The 25066-nt window shown below is 41.1% G+C and overlaps 3 protein-coding genes across 3 annotated transcripts; 2 read left to right on the top strand and 1 right to left on the bottom strand.

The window, feature by feature from the left end:
• Nucleotides 1–864: 864 nt before the first annotated feature.
• On the bottom strand, nt 865–5151 carry LOC138879512 (uncharacterized). Its single transcript, XM_070159128.1, has 5 exons — nt 4843–5151; nt 3807–3998; nt 2480–2653; nt 1577–2150; nt 865–1391 (listed from the first exon to the last, which is right to left on the bottom strand). Exons 1-5 carry the CDS (start codon nt 5149–5151, stop codon nt 865–867), a joined length of 1776 nt encoding a protein of 591 aa, XP_070015229.1.
• Nucleotides 5152–19663: 14512 nt separating this feature from the next.
• Nucleotides 19664–20432, top strand: LOC104246872 (uncharacterized). Its single transcript, XM_070159127.1, has 2 exons — nt 19664–19686; nt 19853–20432. The coding sequence occupies exons 1-2, from the start codon at nt 19664–19666 to the stop codon at nt 20430–20432; spliced, it is 603 nt and encodes a 200-aa protein (XP_070015228.1).
• A 41-nt stretch (nt 20433–20473) lies between these two features.
• LOC138879511 (uncharacterized) lies at nt 20474–20839 on the top strand. The gene has a single exon (XM_070159126.1). The coding sequence runs from the start codon at nt 20474–20476 to the stop codon at nt 20837–20839; it is 366 nt and encodes a 121-aa protein (XP_070015227.1).
• Nucleotides 20840–25066: the final 4227 nt, after the last annotated feature.

The following is a 25066-nucleotide window of genomic DNA, read 5'->3' as shown; positions in this document are numbered from 1 at the left end:
AGACACTTCCAGTTTGGAGCGAATATTCCTTTTGCTTCCTTATGATGTGGGAGAATATGTCTCAAAATGAGTTGCCCTACTTCAAAGTTTCTAGGCCGCACTTTCTTATTGTAGGCACGGGCCATTCTTTGTTGATACAACTGCTCGTGGCAAACTGCGGCCATCCATTTTTCATCAATCATGGTTAACTATTCTAAGCGGGTATTGACCCATTCATTGTCCTCAATCTCAGCTTCAACGATGATTCAAAGAGATGGAATTTCCACTTCTGCGGGTATTACGGCTTCAGTGCCATAAGCCAATAGATAGGGTGTTGCCCCAACTGATGTGCACACGGTTGTACGATATCCCGACAATGCAAAAGGCAACTTTTCATGCCATTGTTTAGAACTTTGGATCATCTTCCTGAGGATCTTCTTGATTTTTTTGTTCATCGCTTCAACAAACCATTAGCTTTGGGCTGATAAGGGGTAGAATTCTGATGCGTGATCTTAAATTGTTCGCATACCTCCCTCATCAAATGACTGTTCAAATTTGCAGTATTGTCCATAATGATAGTCTTAGGAATACCAAAACGACAAATAATGTTAGAATGCACGAAGTCCGCCACTTCTTTCTTTGTGAAGGCTTTGAGAGTGACTCTTTCAATCCACTTTGTGAAATAGTCAATGGCAATTAAGATGAACCTGTGCCCATTTGAAGTTTTTGGCTCGATTGGCCCAATACATCCATACCCCAAGCAATGAACGGCCATGGTGCTGACAAAGGATGCAATTCTGAAGGCGGTGCATGAATCAGGTCACCGTGTATCTGACACTGATGACACTTTCGGACAAAACTGAAGCAATCATTTTCCATGGTCATCTAGTAATAACCTGCCTGAAGAATTTTCTTTGCAAGGACGTATATGTTCATATAAGGTCCACACACTCCCACATGCAATTCATTCATGATTTTTCCATCCTCTTGGGCATCCACACATCTCAAAAGGTTCAGATCTGGAGTTCTTTTGTACAAGACCTCCCTGCTTAAGAAGAAACTACAGGCGAGCCTTCTAATGGTTCTCTTTTGGTCTCCACTGGCTTGCTCGGGATATTCCTTTATTTTCAAGAATCTTTTGATATCATGATACCATGGCTGAACATCCAGTTCTACTTCAACTGCATTGCAGTAACCATGTCTTTCTCGGATTTGGATTTCCAGTGGGTCAATATGGACATTGCCTGGATACGGCAGCATTGAGGCCAAAGTAGCTAACGCGTCAGCTAACTCATCGTGGAATCGAAGGATGTACCTGAACTCAACATACTTGAATCGTTTGCTATGATCTTCCATATGTTGCCTGTATAGGATAAGCTTGATGTCCTGATTTCCTATTAACCTTGAACTTGCTGAATAATCAAGTCAAAATCTCCCATGATTAATAATTCTTCCACATCCATGTCGACTGATATATTCATACCCATAATGCAAGTTTTATACTCGGAAGTATTGTTCGTACAGAAAAATCGAAGCAGAGCTGTGGACGGATAGTGCTAACAAGTGGGCGAGATCAAAATTGCCCCAATCTCAATACCTTTTGCATTCACAGCTCTGTTGAAGAACATTTTCCAAGCATTGGTGTCTTCTAGAATTACCTCAACTGAATTTACCTCCTTGTCCGAAAAGTAAGTACTCAAGGGTTGATATTTATCATCAACAGGATTCTCAGCTAGGTGATCCACCAAGGCTTGAGCTTTCATTATTGTGCGGGTGACATAGACTATATCAAACTTGGTAAGCAGGATTTGCCATTTTGCTAACTTCCCGGTGGGCATTGGCTTTTGGAATATGTATTTCAAAGGATCCAGCCTGGTGATGAGATAGGTGGTATAAGACAACAAGTAATGCCTAAGCTTCTGGGCGACCCAAGTTACGGCGCAACAAGATCTTTCCAACAAAGTGTACTTGGCTTCATAACTAGTGAACTTCTTGCTCAAATAGTATATGGCTTGTTCTCTCTTCCCGGTCACATCATGTTGCCCTAAAACACAGCCGGAAGAATTTTCCAGGACCGTAAGGTACAAAAACAAAGGTCTCCCAGTAACACTAGTGGATTCGACAGATATTCTTTGATCTTGTCGAAAGCTTCTTGACACGCATCCGTCCACCTGATTGCCGCATCTTTCTTCAATAGCTTAAATATGGGCTCACACGTGGAAATCAATTAATCCATGAATCTACTGATGTAATTCAACCTACCCAGCAAACTCATAACCTCTTTCTTAGTTCTCGGAGGGGGAAAATCCCGAATAGACTTTATCTTTGTTGGATCTAGCTCGATGACCCTCCGACTGACTATAAACCCCAAAAGATTCCTAGATGGAACTCCGAATGCACATTTAGCTGTATTTAACTTCAAATCATACTTACGTAGATGCTCAAAGAACTTTATCAGATCCTACACATGGTCGTCCTGCGTTTTGGATTTAATGATCACATCATCCACATACACCTCAATTTCCTGGTGCATCATGTCGTGGAAGATGACAGTCATAGCTCTCATGTAAGTTGCCCCGGCGTTCTTTAAACCAAATGGCATGATCCTGTAACAGTAAGTACCCCAAGGCGTGGTGAAAGCCGTCTTTTTCGCGTCTTCTTCATCCATCAGAACCTGATAATACCCAGTATAACAATCCACGAAAGACTGTATCTCATGTTTGGCATAGTTGTCAACAAGGATGTGGATGTTTGGTAATAGAAAGTTGTCCTTGGGGATTGCTTTATTCAAATCCTGATAATCAACACATCACTCGAGTTTTCCCATCTTTCTTCGGCACTAGGACCATATTAGCCAACCATGTTGTGTATCGGATCACACCCGCTTTTAACTGTTTGGTGACTTCTTCTTTGATCTTGTCATTGATGTCTGTTTTAAAGTTTCTCTATTTTGGTTGGACAGGGGGATAACTGGGGTAAGTTGGCAATTTGTGCACCACTAAATCAACACTCAGTCCTGGCATATCATCATAGGACCAGGTAAACACGTCTTTGAATTCGAACAAAAGTTGGATCAATGCATCCCTAGTTCTTTCATCAGCTTGAATGCTTATCATGGTTTCCTGGACCTCTTCCGAACTACCTAAATTAACTGGCTCAGTTTTGTTTAAGTTTGGCTTAGGCTTCTTCTCAAATTTTTTCAGTTCTCGGTTTATTTCCTTAAAAGCCTCATCTTCATCATATTCTGGTTCTTGACTAATTATTTCACAGTTAGACAACGTATTAAGATTTGAGCATGAAGTCCGCAAGCAAGTCATGTTATTTAAGTCCGCATTATTAGAACTGAAAAGAGAGATAAGAAAAAATAACAAAAATCAGAAAGAATAAAGAAAGAGATTCATAGACGATGAAATATTGATTTCATTTCATTGAGTTTGAAGATAGAAGGGTTTACATCGGAATTTAAAAGACAATAAACTAAAAACATTCGAGTTACACCCTGAAATAACTCGGAATGTAGAAAAGATGGCAAGACTGAACTACCGAGATTCCTGCCTGAGTGGGAATAGAGTAGCCTTCCAATTTTGAAGTTTGGCATTTGGCACCATATATTGCACCTCAGCAGTGCTTGAGCCTTCACCCGGCTGGACCATGTGAGCCTCATATAATATTTGCCTCATTTCCCTACAGATGTCCTCAATTTCTTCGGCCGTCAATGCCTCTTATTCTTATTCTATGTACCTTGGTTTAACAAATGTTCTGGAAAGATGCGGGACTGGCTGAGGCAGAACCCACCCATTGTTCTTACGTTTATTAGCCCATTTTACGTCGGCTTCTGTAGCTTGGAAACCGACGACAAAGAATTTCTTATTGGCAGTCAAAGTGTTGGGCTGTGTAATGCCTTGCAAAGATGCCTCGAGCCCTTTCCCGAGCTTGTAGCCATGTTTGATCATTTCACTGGCGACCATGATTGACGTGTTTGACAAGAAGGGCTGAGGACATGGGGCTTCTTCCTCATACTGGTCCACGACCACGATCTCAAAAGCTTGGTAGACTATGTGCTCGCTACCTTCCTTAGCCTCCAGACATGGGACTGACGGGTCCCTATAGATTGATTGCTCATCTTTTCCGTGGACCACGATTTCTTATTTTTCGTGTTCAAACTTAACCGTTTGGTAAAGAGTAGAGGGTACGACTCCTGCAGCATGGATCTGAGGCCTTCCTAGGAGAAAATTGTAGGAGGTGTCCATGTGCAAAACCTGAAATGTTACTTCAAAATCCACATGGCCGATGGATAGGATCAAATCAATCTCTCCTATCGTATCCCTCTTGATGCCGTCAAAAGCACGTACACAAAAATTGTTGGGTTTAATCTTTTCATCCCAATTTCCATTCTTTGTAAGGTCGAGAGAAGGCAGATGTCAACCCAGATCCGCCATCCACCATAACTCTTTTCACGTAGTATCCTTCACATTTAACGGTCAAATAAAGAGCTTTGTTATGGGCATCCCCTTTCGGAGGCAAGTCATTTTGACTGAATGAGATCCGGTTGACTTTAAAAAATCGTTCTGCCATTCTTTCCAATTGCTCAACCGTGGTCTCGACCGGAACATATGCCTCATTAAGCATCTTCAATAGCACTTTCTTATGCTCATTCGAGCTTATCAGTAGGGACAAAAGTGAGATCTGAGAGGTGGACTTTTTGAGTTGATCAATCACGGTGTAGTTCGAGGTTTTCATCTTTCGAAATAATTCCTCTGCCTTTTCAGCACTGATTGGCTTTTTAAGCGGAAAATGCTTTTGTTTGGTTTAGTTCAATTCTTCTAAGTTGAGGTACTTCCCAGACGAGTTCGTTTCATTCACCTCTCCCATGATTTCCTTTCCTTTGTACTTCACCACTGCTTTCTTGTAGTTCCAGGGGATGACAGTGGGGTCCTTCATAGGATTCTGTAGTGCGCGGCTGATAACCACGGGCTCAGTCAGCCTAGGTGAAATTATCGGCCCCCGCGCCACATAAGTCCCCTTTGGTATGTACATCTTTGGTACCTTCAGTGTAAGCTTGTTTTGCTCAAACCTTTTGGGGGGACTCAACACAAACTGTTCGTTTCTGGGGGCCCTGGGAAGATAGATAACAGTATCTTTAGGAGGTGTTGTCCCTATCTTGGTTTCCATAACCTTTTCTATGCTTTAAGGAGTGGAGTTGATTTTCTTTTCGTCCTTAGCTTGATTTGCTGCCGCTTTGGGTTTCTTTTTTATGTCAGCAATAACAATGATAACTTTCAAAGTTGGGTCGAACTCTTTGTCCTCATAGATCATCCCAATGACTGGCCCGTTGTTGTGAGCCGGCAATGGGTTATTAGTTACATTGGGAACTTCCTCATCCCTCAACACTACCCGCTTCTGTTCTATCAAATTTTTGACCGCCCTCTTATGGGTCCAGCAATCCTCAGTGTCGTGCCCTTATGCCCCTGAATGATAAGCACATCGGGTACCGGGTCGGTAGAAAGGTGACCTGGGTTTTGCCTGTTTGGAGGTACGGGTTGTAACAAACCTATTTGGACCAATTTTGGGAAGAGGCTGGAATATGATTCACCGATGGGTGTGAAGGTAGTTTTTTTGGGTGGCTCACGGGGATGGGCGTTATATGGATAATTATTCTGTGGAGGATGTGGATTATACGAGGTTTGGTGAGGAGGGTTGTTTCTTGGAGGTGGAGCTTGATTCTGGTTATAATGTTGTTGCGGCCAAGCGTATGGCTGGGTGTTCATTACTGCATAAGGCTGAGGAGTCATAGCATAGGATGCATCTTGGTGAGGGTAGTAATGTTGCGGGGTGCTGGAAGAGGAACCAAAGTAACTTTCGGGTTGACGGGGGTTTCTTAGACTTGAGGCCATCATTGCTACTTCTTCTTTCTTTTTCCGGTTTGCTGCACCCCCCAACCTGCTCTGGATTGCTTGAGAAGTGGCTCTTATAGCCGACTGGCTCAGGATGCGACCTATTTTCAAACCATTTTCCACCATTTCCGCAATCTTTATGGCTTCTGCAAATGGCTTGCCCATAGCGGACATCATGTTCTGGAAATAATCAGTCTCTTGGGCTTGCAAGAAGACACGGACCATCTCGGTCTCATCCATTGGGGGTTTTACCTGGGCAGCTTGTTCATGCCACTTGATAGCATACTCTCGGAAGCTTTTTGAAGACTTCTTTTTGAAATTGGACAAAGAGTTTCTATCTGGAGCTATGTCCACATTGTACTGGAACTGTCTGACAAAGTCTCGGGCCAAGTCATCCCATATGTACCAGTAGGAGATGTCTTGGTCTATATACCATTCAGATGCAATTCCAGCTAAACTGTCCCCGAAGTAAGCCATCAAGAGTTCTTCTTTTCTGCCCGCCCCTCTTAACTGATTGCAATACCTTTTCAGGTAGGCTGTGAGGTCTCCATGTCTATCATATTTTTCAAATTTGGGAGTCTTGAAACCGATGGGCATATGAACATGAGGGAACATGCACAAGTTAGTGTAGGAGACACTCTTCTGGCCACTCAGGCCTTGCATGTTCTTGAGACTTTGTTCTATGCTTTTCATTTTCCAAGTGATCTCTTATTTCTCAGGGTTCTTCACAGTTCTCTCTTGTTCCATGGTATATTCATACCGAGGGTGATGAGGTAGGAGTTTGGGGTAACATGAGCCGTGTCTAGTTGAAATGATGGTATTTGGAAAGTAAAAGGCTGATGGCTTGAAACCTGGCCTAGGCACTGTTGGTTGTGCCGTAGCAGAGGCTAGCGGTGCGGTGAATATGTTGGAAGACACTCCCGAAAATAATGCCTGGGGGGAACCTCAGAAGGCGTTCTGGTGAAATGGGTTGACATAGTGGGGTAGCCGAACGGGGTGGCTGGGTAAGTTATAGGGATGTTGGAGGTTCCACTTGTTCTGGGAATCAGTTCGGGAAAAATCGGGATTGCACTGGGCGATTCTCTACTGTTAGACTAAGCATCCCATATCTCCAACATGCGGAAGCGCAATATCCTGTTCTCTTCAGCAGTTGCTGACTCTGACGTCGGGATAACTGACATCAGGCTATCCTCTGAGGGGTTAAAGATTGGTAGGTGACTCTTCGATGTCATCTCAACACTCCCTTTAGATCTTGTAAAGTAAGGGTGCGAAGCCAGGTTACCACAAAACCAACTACCTAAAAATAGAACCTGGTCTCAACAGCATACACAACAAACCAGTTAGTTTGAGACATTTAACACATGGAATCGCACGTTGGAGGAATGCAATGCACCTAGATAGTAAAATGTTTTTCTACGTGTTTGCAATGGTTGCGTGTCTCATCCCGGCTTTTATTATCTCCCAGATCTTGAATCTTTTTCTTTTCATTTGCACTTTTTCATTATTTTCTCTCTTTTCTTTGCGCTTTCTCTTTTGAATTATTTCCTCTCTTTTTCTTGTGCCCTTTTTTTTCAATAATTTTCTCTCTTATTCGAATTATCTATATCTATGATCGGATCCGATGGGGATTGCCTACGTATTATGACACCGCGTGAATCAGATCACGACGTAGTTCAGGGGATAAATACGAAATAAAAGAAAGAAACATTTTTTGGGTTTTCAAATTTTCATTAAATAAAAACTTCTGATTTTCCTATATCACAAAGACTCCGACATACAGACTTAAGAACTGAAAAACTAAAACAGACTCAAAGTAGACTAAATAGACTCTAAAAGAAACTGAAATATAGATTCGAAAAGAAAATCAGGAATACATAAGTGCCTCCACTACTACTCTAGCAGCCTGCGGGACATTAGTCGGTCTCGTTGTGGGCTTGCGTGCCATATCTTCTTGGAGGCAATATAAATCGTCCATTATCTGACGAACAAAAATCATCACAGCAGCGAAGAACATGGATCTGGTCATATCCTCTCACTTATGGCATTTTATGACGACATAATCAGCAATTCCTCTAATCCTTTCTCTAATGATGCCCTTTTCTTGGAGTAGGCGTCCAATCTGCTGAGACCTGACCTCTAAAACTTGAGTGGCCGTATGGATTTGCTCTTGTAACTGTTGAATGTCTTCTTCCAATTGAGACATCAATGCATAACAATGCTCTCTTTCCGCTTTAAAGTTATTTGTTTGCTGAGCCATTTCATTCTCAGGAGTGGTTAGCTTTTTCTTTAAACTTGTTACTTCTTTGTCATACTTTCTTTTTAGCTTCTGAACAAACTTTGCCCGTTCTTCTGCATTCTTTGCCAATTTTGCCCAGGTTCTTGCCAATTCATCTTCGACTTTTTCCAAATCGCACATTTTCTGCCTAAGACCATTTATAAGTTTTTCATCTGTTCTGCTCCTCTTCGGGTTTTCAGCAGCTATCTTCATCCTTTGAATCTGGGCTCGGAGGGCTTCGTTTTCTCGAGCCAACTTTTTCTTCTTTCCTTCATCTGCAACGGCTTGTAAACCGCTATCAAATTTAAGGTCTCTGATTTGCCCTTCTAATTTGCTTATTGTAGCCTTGTAGCTTTTCTCCTTTGCTAACCAATTCCATTGTTCTTGTGCCCCATCAGTGAACTGTTGTATGTGGGGTCTTTTGGTAGGTCGTTCAGGCTCTTGATGGACTCGGACCCTTTTTCCATACCAGGCTGTATAGGTAGGCTCTACCTCACCTATGGACAAATCCCGTACTCGAGTCTGTGGCTTCAGAAACCTACATTGATACCAAAACTGGCGAACCATTTCTTTTGTGAATGTAGCTTTTTGACGTAGTTCAATGACTTGTCGACTCAAATCTTCATAATGAGGGACATTTGGTACCTGACCAGTTGGCGCAGAACCCTGTGTAGAGCATATGACTGAATACTCTGAAGACCCATTAATAAAAAAAACACTCTGGCCGACATATAGATAACTTTGTTGATCGGGAGCCAACCAAATATTCACTCAATTTTTCTTGCAGTCAAAGAACTCAAATGTGTGAACCATGCCTCTGTACCTTTTGGAAACTCATGACCATCCACCCGTTTTTCATCTTCTTCAATGCAGTTAAGACCAGTCAGACCATAGTTCATGTACCTCGGACGATGGCAAAGATGTTCTTCCGTCCAAAGTTGTAAAAGCATTTGCAACCCTCAAAAAACTTTCCCCCAGCTCGACAAACAGTTAAAGCTCGGTAAATTTCTGCTAGGATCATTGATATAATAGTGCCATTTGCCTTTTTTATCATGAAGTCAACCACTCCTCTGAGCCCCAACTCTATATGTACATCACTCCTCAGGCAGATTAGAGTGCCTAAGAATGCCACTACGAAGGCCAATCCCCGACGTGTTTCCCATTTGCCCTTATTCCCTTGATGACTTAAACCGGTATTCAGAGCCTTAAAACTGCGGGAGTCCCCATAACGCAGGTATAGGAAGTAAAATGTGCAAAATCCTTCAGCCAAATTTCCATCTTTGACTTCCCGACTAATACTCAGAAGATCTAGAAACTTGTGAGGGGTTACCGCTCTTGATGCCACTGGGTATCGGCTCCTTAGATTCCCATTAAGTCCAGCATAACCTTCTATCTCCTCAAGTGTAGAGGTTAACTCAAAATCAGAGAAATGGAACACATTGTGCGCCGGGTCCCAAAACGGTATCAAAGCTTCAATTATGTCTACCATTGGTTTAATCTTCAAGAGAGCAGTGAGCCTGTCTAAAGCTTTTATCGCAGAACCTCTGCTGACCTCCCCCAGGTCATTCCACCACATATGGAGTCCTATCGAGATTTCCTCTACAACTTTGAAAGGTACATTTTCAATAGTGCTCATCCTACATATTTATTTAAAGTGATCGGTTAAAAACCCATGATTTATTTTGACCCAAAAGGAAGATTATTATTTTTGAAAAATTGAAACTCAAAACAAACCATCTTTTCAAATACGGCCCTTCAGCACTTCAGGAAGGAAGATTTTAGGGTTGTGTTCGCTAATTGGCCAAACATTCGGAAAAAGACCATAGGTGGCTATTCTTGCAAAAATAGCCTTCCGGCGCCCCGTCGGGACATTTCTGGCTATTTAGACAAAAACGGCATCACCTAACTTTATTTATGACAAAAATGACAACATTTCATATTTTGGGGTTAATTTTGCAAAAATGAGGTTGGGCCCGATGAGGGTTGCCTACGTATCCCACATCCGGTGAGAATCAAACCTACGTAGTTTGGGAAGTTTTGACGCAACAGAAAAACATGAAATATTTTGAAATAATTTTCCCTTCTTTTCTTTTTCTTTTTCTCTTTTTTTTTCCAAAATTTCGGTAGAGTTTCGGTATATTTTGGCCACCAGATTTTTTCAAATGCGAGTAATTATCTCTCTCATACCTCAATTTGATTTTTTCAACTTTTCTCACTTATTCTAGAAACCGGTCAACATGCAATCCAAAGCAAATAAGTGTACACGTAGCAAATAAAATGCATCAGGATGGTCTTTTGATTTTGGGTGCAACTGTCCTAGACGGACCCAACCCGTGTGTTTAGTCCCCCAAGTCAAATGCATATGATGGAAACAAGCGTTCCTACTAGGTATCCGACATGAGGTTATGTTATTCTAGGTTTAAAAACCTGGGTATATTTGTTCTAGACCTGGCTTACCTGAACGGACAGTTCGAGCCGAGGAGTGGCTGCGTACCGAGAATACAGAAGTTTCACCGGCTTTGCAACTTGTCCGAACCTCATTCTAAAATTGGGATATGACTCTAACACAAAAGAAGTCACACGAAGTGCACACTTTCCAGATGATTTAGAAGACTCAAAGAGAAGAGGGGTTCGTAACAATTTATAAACAGTCCAAACAATATCAAAGTTGTAAAAAGCGGCATTTAGCACATTAGGCTCAAGCATATAAAATCAGATAATAAGTAAAACCAACTATAACAGTTATTCTAAGCTCGAATTCTTGAACCCTGAACCAAAAGTTCTGGGTTATGATCCTCAGTAGAGTCGTCGGAGCTATCGCACCTCTTTTTTACCCGAAAATAGGTATAAGGGAGTTTTTCCAAATAAAGTGACATTAATCAAAATGGGATTATTTTATTTATTTAGATCGCCACTTGGGATATTTATTATGGTGTCCCAAGTCACCGGTTAATTTTAAATCCCAATTCGAGGAAAATTGACTTCATTTAAAAGTCTGCAAAACCAGAAAAACTAGGTAAGGAATTCTGTTAACCTGGGAGAAGGTGTTAGGCATTCCCGGATTCCGTAGTTCTATCACGATCGCTTTACTATTAATAATTAGCCTAATTACCCGATTTATTACATATTTAAATCCTATTGTGCATTTTTAACCTTTTAACCGCTTTTAATTATTTTAATCGCTTTTTAGGATTTATGGAATTATTTCTTGAATAAGTTACAATTGTCGTACACTTGCTGTTTTGGAACACATTACAAACCACGCTACATGAAATGCACCTGCAATTTGTGACATGTTTATTTTATTATTGTTCAAGGTTGTTATGATCGGGTCATATGAAATGCACACTCGAATTTGGAATTATGTACCATGACTATGCCACGGGAACCGTACCCATTAATCGCGCCTAAAGCATGCTACGAATATTCGGATTTTTCTAAACTAATCTTGATGGTTGTAAGCATCTAAAAGTGTCTAATGATAGAATTACCAACTAAATTTAAGGAAAGGTGTGGGTTTAATGGTTACAAGCCCAAGATATAAGAGGAAACACCCCAATTGGGCTGAATAGCGAAAGCTGGCACAGTCGCCACTCTTAAATGACTGGGCCTATTACGAGTTGTGTTCAATAAAAATCGCCCGAAACACACATTTCTCCAAGGCTAGAATTCAGTTCTTTCTAAAAAAATCAGAATACAATTTGAGTTTTAACATTAATTATATATGATTTTCAATACATAAAAATGAGTTACAATTCGAAAAGGGCAAACCCATAGCTGGGATCAGACTGTTGGGCTTAATGCCCAAACCCAATGGCCTGGGCTCAAACTCGTTTGAGGTCATTTCCCCAACTGGGCCAATCCACGAGTCTGCCCCAACTAAATCACAGAGGCAAAAGCCTAATTTTGACATTCAACCCATGGTCTAAACTACTTCAACATTATAAATTACAATAACAAAGAGAAGTACTACTGATTCTAACATTGATGATACTAATCACAACACCTAAATTCATAAAAACCCTATTTAACTATAATAAATAATGCAAAGGTTTTTGACAATCAGAAAACTACTTTGTAATCTATTAATACGTAAACTACTATATTAACAACTAATCTATTACATCAGAATTCTATTTTTTGAAAAAGAATACATCAACTAGTTCTATTACAATATCTGGAAAATTGACAGCCTAGTGAACTCTTGTCCTTTTTTGGATATAAGTGATCTAACCAAAGCTCAGTTCACCACATAGAGCCACCAATTTCAGCATAATAGCAACAACCAAATTCCAGCTTTTGGCTTGGAAAACATGCTGATTTGGACAACTAGTGACCAAATCCACAAGTTATAGCCCATAGGCAACATGACCTTAAGTAAAACACCATGTTATTCATCACATACGCAGAAGAAGAAAAGAAAACTACAGCAACTATGTATGCAGAATTAGTTTTTGATACTGTGAGATTTTAACTAAAAGAAACAACTTCAAACAAACCACTAAAGTCAACACTTCCTATTTTTAATAGAAAAGCTACAAGTATTAATGTATTAACCAAACTACTTACACTAGATCAATTCAAACTTAAACTCACACAACAAAGATTAATCAGATCCATATCGATGTAATCAACAACTACATGAAAAGATACTCATTTATCACATGTAATTTGTAGCTTTTGGTCTTATAACATTCAAACAAGCAGTACATGAAGAAAGTTGAAATCAGTACCTTGAAAAACAACAAAAACGAGCAGCAAAATAAGTGCAATGCTGGCTGAAACTTAAAGATGGAGCAGCAACCAGAATCCAAATAGTAGCAGTAGGAAATCAACCCAGAAACCAAAGGATCAGCCCTTAGACTTATCAAAAATCAGAGTATTAGAGAAAACCAACTCAGAAATCTAACTAGAAAATTGATGTTTTAGCAATTAAGTTTCAGGAATTTTTTCTCTTTTTGCATTCTGAAATTTTAGGTGACTATAGGCTAATGAATTCTGTCCAGAATGAGAGAGTAACTTTTCTTTTATAGGGTATGCCAAAAACAGCATCAAAATAGCATATTCTACCCTAAATTTCCTAAGTGTCAGATAGTACATCACATTTGGAGAGTTGTCTCTCTTTTTTCCCACCTAATGTCAACATTTATATGCTAAGAATAGGGCAGTTGTCCCATACTAGAACATTCTGATTTTTAACCTTTGTAAAAATTCAATTTTACCCCTTCAATTACTGATTATTTCAATTATATCCTAAATAATGATCCTAATTTGATTTCAAAGACCCTTTTAGGACCTTCCAGAACCAACTAGGTGATCCTACATTAAAGTTCCTAGACTTGTTTCAATTGTACTTTTAATTTTGAAATGAGTTTTAAGCTTAAGGGTATCTAGGGCTTAATTTAAACAATTTAAACCTAACTAGTAAATTAACAAGTTAACCTTAAACAAGAACTCTGAATTTAAAACCTATATCTAAAACAGTAACAAACAAAACAGAATTATGAGGCCAAGAAAACCTAGAGATTAACCTAATCAATTTGCAAATTAATCAGCTAAGCTAATAAATACTGAGTATAAAACAAACAAACACAAGATAGAAACAACCAGAAGATTGAGAAAAACAGAACAGTCATGTAATTTATCAAAACCAAAAAATTAACCATAATTAACCTAAACTTATGCAATCGAAATTAAGCTTCAAGTTGTGATGAAATTCAACATGTTTCAACTAACCTAAACAACAAATACAAACAGACGAAATCAAACAGACAATTAAAGACCTAACGTTTACCTAAATCACGCAAGCTAAGCAAGAGACTGAATCATGAAAGAAAACAAAAGATAAAAAAAAGGAAAAGGAATTACCTAAGGTTCATTTTGGGATGAACCAGTCAAGAAGGCGACCAATTTTAATGGGGTAAACTGAACTTAGCCGACCATTAATCAACTGTTCTTAACAAGAACAGACGATTAATGGAAGTCTTGGGTTCAAACGACCCAAAACTGACCAAGAATCATAAAGGAAAAAATTAGAGTTTTGGGGATTTTAGATCTAAGATTCGACAAAATTACAGGCTTATTTGAAAGAAGCCGTGGTGATAGACGGAAAGAGGAAGAGAAGCTGATTGTCTGGTATTAATTTGGAAGGGTTTGGAACGTCGCCATCGCCGTGAGGCGATTTTCGGTGGGCGGCAGACAGTGGGGATTTGAGAAACGATAGGGATGAAAGATGGGGGAGAATGGGTTCTGTCTTTAGGGTTTGGGGGGCTGGTTAGGACAGTTTTAAGGGATTAAGTTGATCAGTTGCTAGCCGTTGGATCAAAATGATCCAACAACTGGGATTATAGGGGGTTAAACGGTGTCGTTTTGGTAAAGGAGGAACCGGACCGGGTGGCCTTTAATTGGGCTGAGGCGGAATTAGGTAAAAATTAATATTTGGGCCATTGCATTTTGTTCTTTGGGGTGGCCCAAGTTTATCCCCATTTCCTTTTATTTGTTTTCTCTTTCTTTTCTTTAATTTAAAAAACCTAATTAAATTAATTAAGTCCTAAATTAATATCACCTATAAAATCAAACTAATTATCTATTTATAATAATTACAAATTAGTTAATCCTAAATTAATGAAGAGAAAATTACTAACCTAATATTAAAAGCTAAAATGTAAAAATGAATAATATTTTTTGTGATTTTCATTTTAATAAAGCAATTAATTAACTAATTAATCTTATAATATAAACACAAAACCTAATATGTAATGCATGAAACGTTTGACATTTTTGGGGCATTTTTTATAATTTTAACAAAATTAAGCGTGCACAAAAATGCAAACAAATAAAATCCTATAAAATTGAAAACAATTTGGAAAATATCTATTTCTTTAATTTTGTAGGAGCATTTTTAGTAGGGCAAAACTCACATGCTCACAATAAGGGCATCAGATGCCTCAACCTCAGGCCTGGCTGGGAAAGCATAACATTGGGGTTGGGGCCCACCACTCTAAACTACATCCTTGGGATGGCCTCCTGCTGGCTGGCCTCCACCTCTAGCGACCTAACCTCTACCTCTAATACCTCGACCTTTACCTCTAGCTGCCTGACCCCTATCTCTAGCTGGCTGAGCGGGAGGTGGAACACCCAGTGTCGGAACCACGACACGAGAACTCTGATGCTGAGAACTGCTCGATGCTCGAGGAAAAAACCTAGCAATGTACCTCGGATCGCCACAAGTATAACAAGTCCTCGGCTGCTGGGACTGCTGACCCTGAAACTAACCCTGACGGCCTGAGTAACCACCCTAAAAACTCTAGAGCGGAGGTGCACTAATAGGAGCTGGTGGGCATTGTATGGTAGCTAATCAGAATACTGCATATGAGAACCACGGCCACCTGAAGCACCGTGAGAAGCCTGAAGTGCTGAATGGAACAGCCTGGGAGGATGGCCCCTACCAAAAGAATCCCAACCTCCAAACGAGGCACCACTGAACCTACCAGAATGACGAGGACTCTTGTCAGACCCCTGACCACTCCCCTAAGCTAGAACTACCTCAACTCGCCGGGCCACATTGGCCGCATCCTGAAAAGAAATCTCGCTACCTGTCTCCTTAGCCATCTGCAATCTGATAGGCTAAGCGAGTCCCTTAATGAACCTCCTCCTCCTCCTCTCTCTCTCTCTCTCTCTCTCTCTTGGTTAGGAGTATAAGAAGAGCATGACGATCCAACAAACCTAGTCTCGTACTGAGTGACAGTCATAGAACCCTGCTAAAGATGCTCGAACCGCCTACGGTAGTCCTCTCTCTGAGTAACAGGAAGAAACTTCTCGAGAAATAGCTTAGAGAATTGGTCCCAAGTCAATGCAGGTGACCCAGCTGTTCTAGTCAAGACAAAATCATTTCACCATCTCTTGGCGGACCCTATCATCTGGAATATAGCAAAGTCGACTCCATTGGTCTCTACTATCCCCATGTTCCGCAACACCTTATGGCAGCGGTCAAGATAATCTTGGGGGTTCTCAGAAGCCGCCCCACTATAATGAACCGGGAAAAGCTTGGTGAACTTATCCAACCTCAACAAGGCCTCAGAAGACATAGATGATCCACCAGCGGCCTGAGCCGCAACAAGTGGCTAAGCTGCTCCTACTAGCTGAGCTGGTGGAGTTTGGAACTGGGGAGCCATCTGCTTCAGAGTGCGAGTAGCAGGAGTCTGTGCTCCTCTCCCATCCCGAGAGACGGCTGGTGCTACAAAAAGTATGCCTGCATGAGTGACACTTTCCATAAGACCCACTAGACGGACCAAAGCATCCTAAAGTACCAGGGTAGCGATGAACCCCTTTGGAACCTGAGCTGGCCCTGTTGGAACGGTCTGGGCCGGAACCTCATCCTCAAACTCTAGCTGAGGCTTTGCTGCTGGTGCTGCTGCTCGAGGTCTAGGCTGAGCCCTGCCCCTACCTCGGCCCCTAGCACGGCCTCGGCCTCGTCCTCTACCCCTCATAGGAGCTGCCACTAGGGCCCGGGCTGCTGATCAGCGGATAAAGCGGTACGTGTTCTCGCCAGTTGCGAAAGAACAGAGTAGAAATTCAATTAGCATTGAGAAGTCAAATCGCACGACAGAGACGAATAGATGTGAAGTTATTCCTAAACTCTGTAGCCTTTGGGAGATAAGTACAGATGTCTCTGTACCGATCCCTCAGACTCTACCTAGTTTGTTTGAAAATTGTGAGACCCAAGCAACCTAGTGCTTTGATACCAACTTGTCATGACCTTGATTTCCCACCATCAAGATCGTGATGGCGCCCACCTCTGAAAGCTATGCAAGCCAACAATTACGGTTTTAGCACATTAACAATTAACCCAAACAGAAATAAATAATAACTAAAGCTAAATAGATATAAGATATGGAAGTGTTATAACAGTTTAAATTATTCCAATACATGTCTACCCCACCGATCTAGTATCACAATTCACAAACGTCTAAGAGGTTCTACAAATACTGGTTTAAAAGAATTACAACTGTTCTCGAAATGGAAAGAGACAGATAATCCAAAAATAGGGAAAAAGGGGACTCCAGGGTCTGCAGACACCGACAGATCTACCTTAGGTCTCCCCCGGACTGAAGGCAACAACCTCCATACTACTCATGTGGCCCCACACCGAAATCTGCACAGAAAGTGCATAGTGCAGTATCAGTACAACTGACACTATGTAGTGGTAAGTGTCGAGCCTAACCTCGGCGAAGTGGTGACGAGGCTAGGATACGACAACCATATAAACCTATGTAGTTAAACCATATACGAGAAACAGTAATAATAGAATTGAACTGATAAGGACGGGAAAGGGAAACATGCTGAGGGGAATATCATATTCTGACAGTAATAAAGTAGAGAAGCAAGGTAAATATCAACTTTGAACCAAAAAGGATAACACAATAACAAGTGCACGGCATCACCCTTCGTGCTTTTACTCTCGTCCTCACCATAGAAATCATAAAAAACAACATGGCATCAACCATCATGCTTTTACTCTCTCATAATCATGGCACGACATCACCCTTCATGCATTAACACTCACAGAAATATGTCACGGCATCACCCTTCGTGCATTAATACTCACTGAATATGGCACGACATCACCCTTCGTGCATTAACACTCTCTCACAATATCGTAGACGTCATCACCCTTCATGCTTTATACTCTTCCTCACCCAAATAATAGAAACAATAACATCCCGGCAAGGGAATCAGTTATAACCAATCTTGTTTCAATAGTTAACTTCACAAAATAAGTCTCAACTTGAGTCAATACTCAACAATGATCAGATACCAAGAAAATATCATAGGACTTGTTTAACATGAATAATCCTCAATTTAAACATAAACAGTACATGATAAGGGTCACAACAGTCACAGTATAAGACTCACTTGCATGCTCGACACCAATGTATAGATACTTGTCACCACACCTATACGTCGTACTCAATACTAACATGTAGCAAATAAGACACAATGCATACTCCCTCAAGCTAAGGTTAGACCAAACATTTACCTCAATTCCACGGCTAAAATTAAGCCTCAGTTACCGCTTTTCCTTTGATTTCCACTTCCAAACCGCCGGAATCTTTGCATAATTAACTAATTAACATCAATTAACGCTAAATAAACCAATTCTAATACATGAGTATAGATTTCCCAATATTTTCCCCAAAAATTCAAAGACTGACCCCGGACCCGCTTGGTCAAAAATCGAAGCTCGAACCAAAACCCGACTACTCATTCACCCACGAACCCAAATATGCAATTGGTTTTGAAATCCGACCTCAATTTGAGGTCTAAATCCCCAAATTTCGAAATTTCTAAATTCTACCCAAAAACACCCAATTTCCCATGAAAAACCCTAGATTTTGTGATGAAATATTGTAAAAAGATGAAATAGGTTGAAGAAAATGAGTTAAAAATCGTTTACCTATGATTTGGGGAAGAACCCTCCTTTGAAAAATCACTTATGGGAGCTTAGGGTTTGAAAATTCAAGAAATGAGTTCAAAATCCCGTCCAAGTGGTGTTTTGATCAATTGCAGATGTCGCATTTGTGACAGGAGCTTCGTAATTGCGAAGCGCGTAAGTGCAAGATAGGTTTCGCAAATGCGAACCTGCTGCATGTCTGCTTCTGTCGCAATTGCGAACAATTTGTCGCAATTGCGAAGGTTGACCCTCCCCGTTGACTTCGCAAATGCAAACTATGTTGGCCCAGGGCTTCTTCGCAATTGCGATAAAGCCCTCGCAATTGTGAAGTCTGATATCCAATTGCGAGATCAGAGCCTGCAATAAATACCAGATGCAACAATAATTTTTCTAAGTCCAAACTCATTCTGTGGCCTATCCAAAACTCACCCGAGCCCTCGGGGATCCAACCCAAACATGCACACAAGTCTAGAATTATCTTACAGACTTGTTCGCACGATCAAATCGCTAAAATAATATCTTAAACAATGAATTTAACATGAAATTTATAAGATAGTTCAAAATTTCTATTTTCTCAACCAAGGGTCCGAATCACGTCATATAAACTCCATTTCTCACCAAATTTCACAGACACGGGTTAAATACCATATCAAACCTATACCGGGATCCGGAACCAAAATACGAGCCCGATACTAACGAGATCACACACTATTCCATTTCTAAAAATCCTTATATTTTCCAGCAAATAATTTTCTTCAAAAATTCATCTCTCGGACTAGAGGCCTCGGAATTCGATTTCGGGCATACGCCCAAGTCCTATTTTTTTCTACAGACCCTGTGGGACCATCAAATCACAGGTCCGGGTCCGTTTACCAAAAATATTGACCGAAGTCAACTTTAATTAATTTTAAAGGCAAAATTCAATATTCTTCTTAAATTTCACATAAAAGCTTTCCGGGGGGAGCGGGGGGTGGGGCAGGATGTAGGGCAGGGGTTAGGTGGTGGGTCGGGAGGCAAGGGAGGTAAAGGGAACAAAGGTGCCTATAGGTTAAGAATCGGGTCATGGAACGTAGGTACATTGACGGGTAAGTCTATAGAGTTGGAAAAGATTCTCTAAAAGAGGAGGGTCAATATAGCGTGTGTCTAGGAGACAAGGTGGATAGGGTCGAGGGCGAAGGATGCGGACGGGTATAAACTTTGGTACTTAGGGGTCGAGAGAGGTAAGAATGGAGTGGGTATCTTGGTGGATAGGGAACTTAGAGAGTCTGTGGTCGAAGATAGAAGAGTGAATGATAGATTGATAGTTATTAAGTTGGTGGTTGGTGAGTACACCCTAAATGTTATTAGCGCCTATGCGCCGCATGTGGGCCTAGATGAGGAGGTTAAACGACGCTTCTGGGAGGGGATAGATGAGATTGTGCGCCAGGTTCCGCCTGCCGAGATACTATTCATAGGAGGGGACTTCAATGGTCATATTGGGGCGACTGCAGGTGGTTATGGCGAGGTGCATGAAGGCTTTGGTTTTGGGGAGAGGAACGGTGAAGGTACTATGCTGTTGGACTTCGCTAAGGCTTTCGGGTTGGTGATTGCGAACTCTAGATTTCCGAAGAGGAATGAGCATTTGGTTACTTTTCAGAATGCGGTAACGAAGACTCAAATTGACTATCTCCTCCTCAGGAGGTGTGGCAGTGGGCTGTACAAGAATTGCAAGGTGATTCTGCATGAGACACTCACGACGCAGTATAGACTATTGGTGATAGACGTTGGTATTAGGTTAAAGAGGAGGACACGGACTACTCGGGAACACCGAGAATCAGGTGGGGAGCCTTGACTAAGGATAAAGCCCAAGAGTTGGAGTGTCGGCTGTCGGCTATGGGTGCTTGGAGAAGCAGTGGGGACGCAAACACTATGTGGTCAGCAACATCAGACTGTATAAGGGCGTCTGCGAGAGAGGTATTAGGGGTCTCTACCGGTGTCTCTAGTGGGCATAAAGGAGACTGGTGGTGGGATGAATTTGTCCAAGGTAAAGTGGAAGCGAAGAATACAACATACATGAAGCTAGTGGGGAGCATAGGTGAGGAGGAGAGGCGAGCGTGCATGGAGAGATATAAGGTAGCTAGGAAGGAAGCTAAACTGTCAGTCACAGAGGCTAAGACTGCGGCTTATGGTCGTCTGTACGAGGAACTAGGGGAAAAGGGCGGGGAGAAGAAATTATTCCGGCTGGCCAAGTTGAGATAGAGGAAGGCTCGGGATTTGGACCAAGTGAGATGCATCAAGGACGAAGATGGTAGGATACTGATGGAAGATGCCCAAATTAAGAGGAGATGGTAAACTTACTTCCATAAACTTCTGAATGAAAAAGGGGATCGGGATATTGTGCTAGGTGAATTAGAGCATTCTGAGGGTCACCGTGACTTCGGGAACTATAGGCGTATCGAGGTTGAGGAGTTTGTGGGGGATATGCGTAAGATGAGTAGGGGTAGAGCAACCGGGCCAGACGAGATTCCGGTGGAATTTTGGAAGTGTGTAGGGAGAGCAGGTTTGGAGTGGTTGACTAGGTTGTTTAATGTTATTTTTAAGGTGAAAAGGATGCCGGATGAGTGGAGGTGGAGTATGACGGTTCCATTGTATAATAACAAAGGTGATATCCAAAGTTTTAACAATTATAGGGGTATTAAATTACTGAGTCATACCATGAAAGTATGAGAGAGAGTCATTGAAGCGAGGGTGAGGAGGACAGTGTCTATATCCGACAACCAGTTCGGGTTTATGTCGGGTCATTCTACCACAGAAGCTATACACCTTGTTAGGAGGTTGGTGGAACTATACATAGAGAGAAAGAAGGATCTGCACATGGTCTTTATTGACCTAGAGAAAGCGTATGACAAGGTTCCTAGAGAAGTTCTCTGGAGATGCTTGGAGACAAAAGGTGTGTCGATTCCCTATATTATGGCGATTAGGGACATGTATGATGGGGACAAGACTCAGGTTAGGATAGTAGGAGGTGACTCTGAGCATTTTCCGGTTGAAATGGGGTTACATCAAGGCTCTGCGCTCAGTCCGTTCTTATTCGCCCTGATGATGGATGCATTAACAAACCATATTCAAGGGGAGGTGCCATGGTGCATGCTATTTGCCGATGACATAGTTCTGATTGATGAGTCACGAGCCGGTGTTAACGGGAGACTAGAAGTTTGGAGACAGACTCTTGAGTCTAAAGGTTTCAAGCTGAGCAGAACGAAGACGGAATACCTGGAGTGTAAGTTCAGCACTGAGCCGGGGGAAGTAGGTGTGGATGTGAGGCTTGAATCACAGGTTATCCCAAGTAGAGGCAGCTTCAAGTACCTTGGTTAGGTTATCCACGGGGGAGGGGAGATCGATGAGGATGTCGCACACCGTATTAGGGTAAGATGGAAGAAGTGGAGGTTAACATCTGGAGTTTTGTGTGACAAGAGAGTGCCAACGATACTCAAAGGTAAGTTCTATAAAGCGGTGGTTAGACTGGCGATGATGTATGGGGTTGAGTGTTGGCCTTCTAAGAACTCACATATCCAAAAGATGAAAGTAGCAGAAATGAGGATGTTGAGGTGGATGTACGGGCACACTAAGATGGACAAGATTAGAAATGATGATATTCGAGATAAGGTGCACGTGGCTCCCATTAATGACAAGATGCGGGAAGCGAGGCTCAGATGGTTCGGACATGTACAGAGGAGAAGCCCAGATGCTCCAGTAAGGAGGTGTGAGCGACTGGTTGTGGAGGGCATGAGAAGAGGTAGAGGGCGGCCTAAGAAGTATTGGGGAGAAGTGATCAGGCAGGATATGGCGAGGCTTCAGAATTCCGAGGACATGACACTTGATAGGAAGTTATGAAGGTCGAGTATTACGGTTGTAGGCTAGGAGGTAGCTGAGTCTTGCGTTACCTTGTACTGTTGTGAGCCTAGTCTGGTAGGGTTTTTGTCTGAAATAGCTAGAGGCGTTGCAGTGTCTTACTATTTTCTCTTTTCGGTGCAGGACTTATTTACTAGCCATCATTTTTGTTTTGCATTTTTCATTCTGCATTTTATGTTCCTATTTTTCCTATGATCTCTGTGGTGAAACTAATATTCTCTCCTTTTTGTTTTTCTTATTATCTTGAGCCAAAGATCTTCCGGAAACAGCCTCTCTACTCCTTGTCACACCTCCTTTTACCTGCGCCCGCAGAGGCGTAGGGGGAGTTTTTCCAATTAAAGGACAATCAAAACGGGATTTATTTATTTAATTCAGAGTCGCCACTTGGGAATTTAAGGTGTCCCAAATCACCGGTTTAATCCCGAATCGAGGAAAAGAATAACTTTGTATTACAGTCCACAAACCAGAAATCCGGATAAGGAATTCTGTTAACCCGGGAGAAGGTGTTAGGCATTCCCGAGTTCCGTGGTTCTAGCACGGTCGCTCAACTATCATATTCGGCTTATTTATCTGATTTTTATACATGTTGAACCTGTGTGCAAATTTTACTTTTACTGCTTTTATTATTATTATTTTTAACGAGAATTGCAACGTCATGAAAACACATCTCGAACCACGTTACATCAACGCACCCGTGGTTATTGACACATTTTTGACTCCGTTGAGATTTGGATTTGGGTCACATAAATGTGCACCCGAGTTTAAGAAAGTAAATTATTAAAAGCGCGCCTAAAGTGGCTAGCACGTTATTATTTTGGGGAAAACCGTAAAATTTGCTAAACGGCCCGTCCCGAAATCTAAATATTTTAATATATACATTTAACGAGGGCCCCGCGATCTTTGTTTTTTTTATTTGGCGAGGCTCGTCTCATTTTATTATTAAAGGAAAACCTAAAGTAAACTACGATTTTCTATTTTGTTTTATTGTCTCTAAATAATAATAAAAAAATACTTAGTTAATTTATGAACTACTATATTTAAAAAAAACTACGTGTTAAAGAAAATGCCCAATTTTGGGGCCTTTGATCAAAGCATCGGGCTAGCAAGCATATTAGTGGCCTAAAGGGAGGTGGGCTTGTTACCAAATTTGAATGATCCATACAATTGGGCAATGGTGTAGCCCAGACTGCTCATATTAACTTAAACGATCCTGAATGAAGTTTCTAAGCCCCTAATTTAATACCAATTCACTAATTCATTACCTATTGTAATTAAAACGAATTAATAATGCACTGAAAGCAGGTAAGCAACTCGCAAAATGACTTTGTATTTCCAAAACATGCAATTGATACTCCAACTCTGTTTTTTAACTACGGATCAGCCAACGTCTTATGCCACTGCCATACTAACATCTAGTTCGACATTTACATGACTGCTATTACCAATTTGAACAACGGCCATTAATGCAAGCACAATATCACAGGTTCCAAAAATAGAATGCTAACTCCAGTTATTTTCTAGCTTTAAGTGTTTAAACTGAACAAACACACTAAACTAACTATAGCTAATGCCTATAGTCAATGCTTTAACCAAATTCCAATACTATTTACATTTTTACACTTTCCTTTTCCTTTCAATTGATGTAGTACTTTCCTGAATTAGCAATTGGCATAAAAAACTGATATTCAGAACTAGTCGAACATAATCCAACGATCCAGTAATCTAACAGTCACAGTCCAGATTAATTTAACAGTCCAACAAGCTCATTTTTAACTACGGGAATCAGTTACCAGATGCTAACATGTTTCAGTATGAACTATATTAAAAAAAATCTCTCATACAACTCCATTTCAGTCCACTTACTACATACTAACAGGGATCTACCTATCATCAGTGACTGAAGAATTTAAATACACAAATCATATAGAAACAAAGCAAAATTTCAACCCTTCACGTATATTCAAACTTCATGTTTTCAGCTTACAAACGCCAAAGTTACAGCTGTGTACCTGGAAGTTGAAATACGGGTAAGAAGGAAAGGAGGTCAGCTACAGGAGATAACAGTAACATCAGCAGGTTGACAACCAACAACAACAAACAGAGCCGAGTTCAAGACCAAACCACAGTCAAAATGCCCAGGAAGAAAGAAGCTTAACTAAGACACTAAATCTACTAGAAATTAGACTAGACAGTCATAGAACACCTTTCAGCAATCAGATAATACCCAGCAACCCTCAAATAAATCACCAAATACCTTCAAGTGCCCTGGACACCCAAGTACAGAACAGAAACAGAGAGATTTTAACTATTTCTGCTCTTAAAATCAATATAACAGTGTGAGCTGATTGTCTAAAGCACTCTCTCAAAACTCTTGAGGTTTCAAAGTGTGGAAGAATTCAGCTTTAAAAGCTTTTTAGAAAACTGATCATCAAACTCTCAACACTCTGTTTTTGTATTCAAATTTTGAACTCTTTAACTCTCTCTTTTTAGATTGCTTTTTCAATCCCCCTTTTCTGTCCTAAGTCCCTCCACTTATACCCAAACACTGACCTTGCCAGCTCTCAAGAGCACTCA

Source organism: Nicotiana sylvestris, chromosome 10 (assembly GCF_000393655.2).
Source record: "Nicotiana sylvestris chromosome 10, ASM39365v2, whole genome shotgun sequence".
Lineage (NCBI taxonomy): Eukaryota > Viridiplantae > Streptophyta > Magnoliopsida > Solanales > Solanaceae > Nicotiana > Nicotiana sylvestris.
This window is presented reverse-complemented; position numbering and strand designations above follow the sequence as displayed.

Coding starts and splice junctions, on each gene's coding strand:
- LOC138879512 (XM_070159128.1), bottom strand. CDS start 5,151: ATGGAAACCAAGATAGGGACAACACCTCCTAAAGATACTGTTATCTAT. Junction 2,654..3,806: donor TCCAAGCTACAGAAGCCGAC/GTAAAATGGGCT, acceptor GGGTATTATCAG/GTTCTGATGGATGAAGAAGA. Junction 1,392..1,576: donor CAGAGCTGTGAATGCAAAAG/GTATTGAGATTG, acceptor TTGATTATTCAG/CAAGTTCAAGGTTAATAGGA.
- LOC104246872 (XM_070159127.1), top strand. CDS start 19,664: ATGGAACGTAGGTACATTGACGG. Junction 19,687..19,852: donor GAACGTAGGTACATTGACGG/GTAAGTCTATAG, acceptor CTTGGTGGATAG/GGAACTTAGAGAGTCTGTGG.
- LOC138879511 (XM_070159126.1), top strand. CDS start 20,474: ATGGGTGCTTGGAGAAGCAGTGGGGACGCAAACACTATGTGGTCAGCA.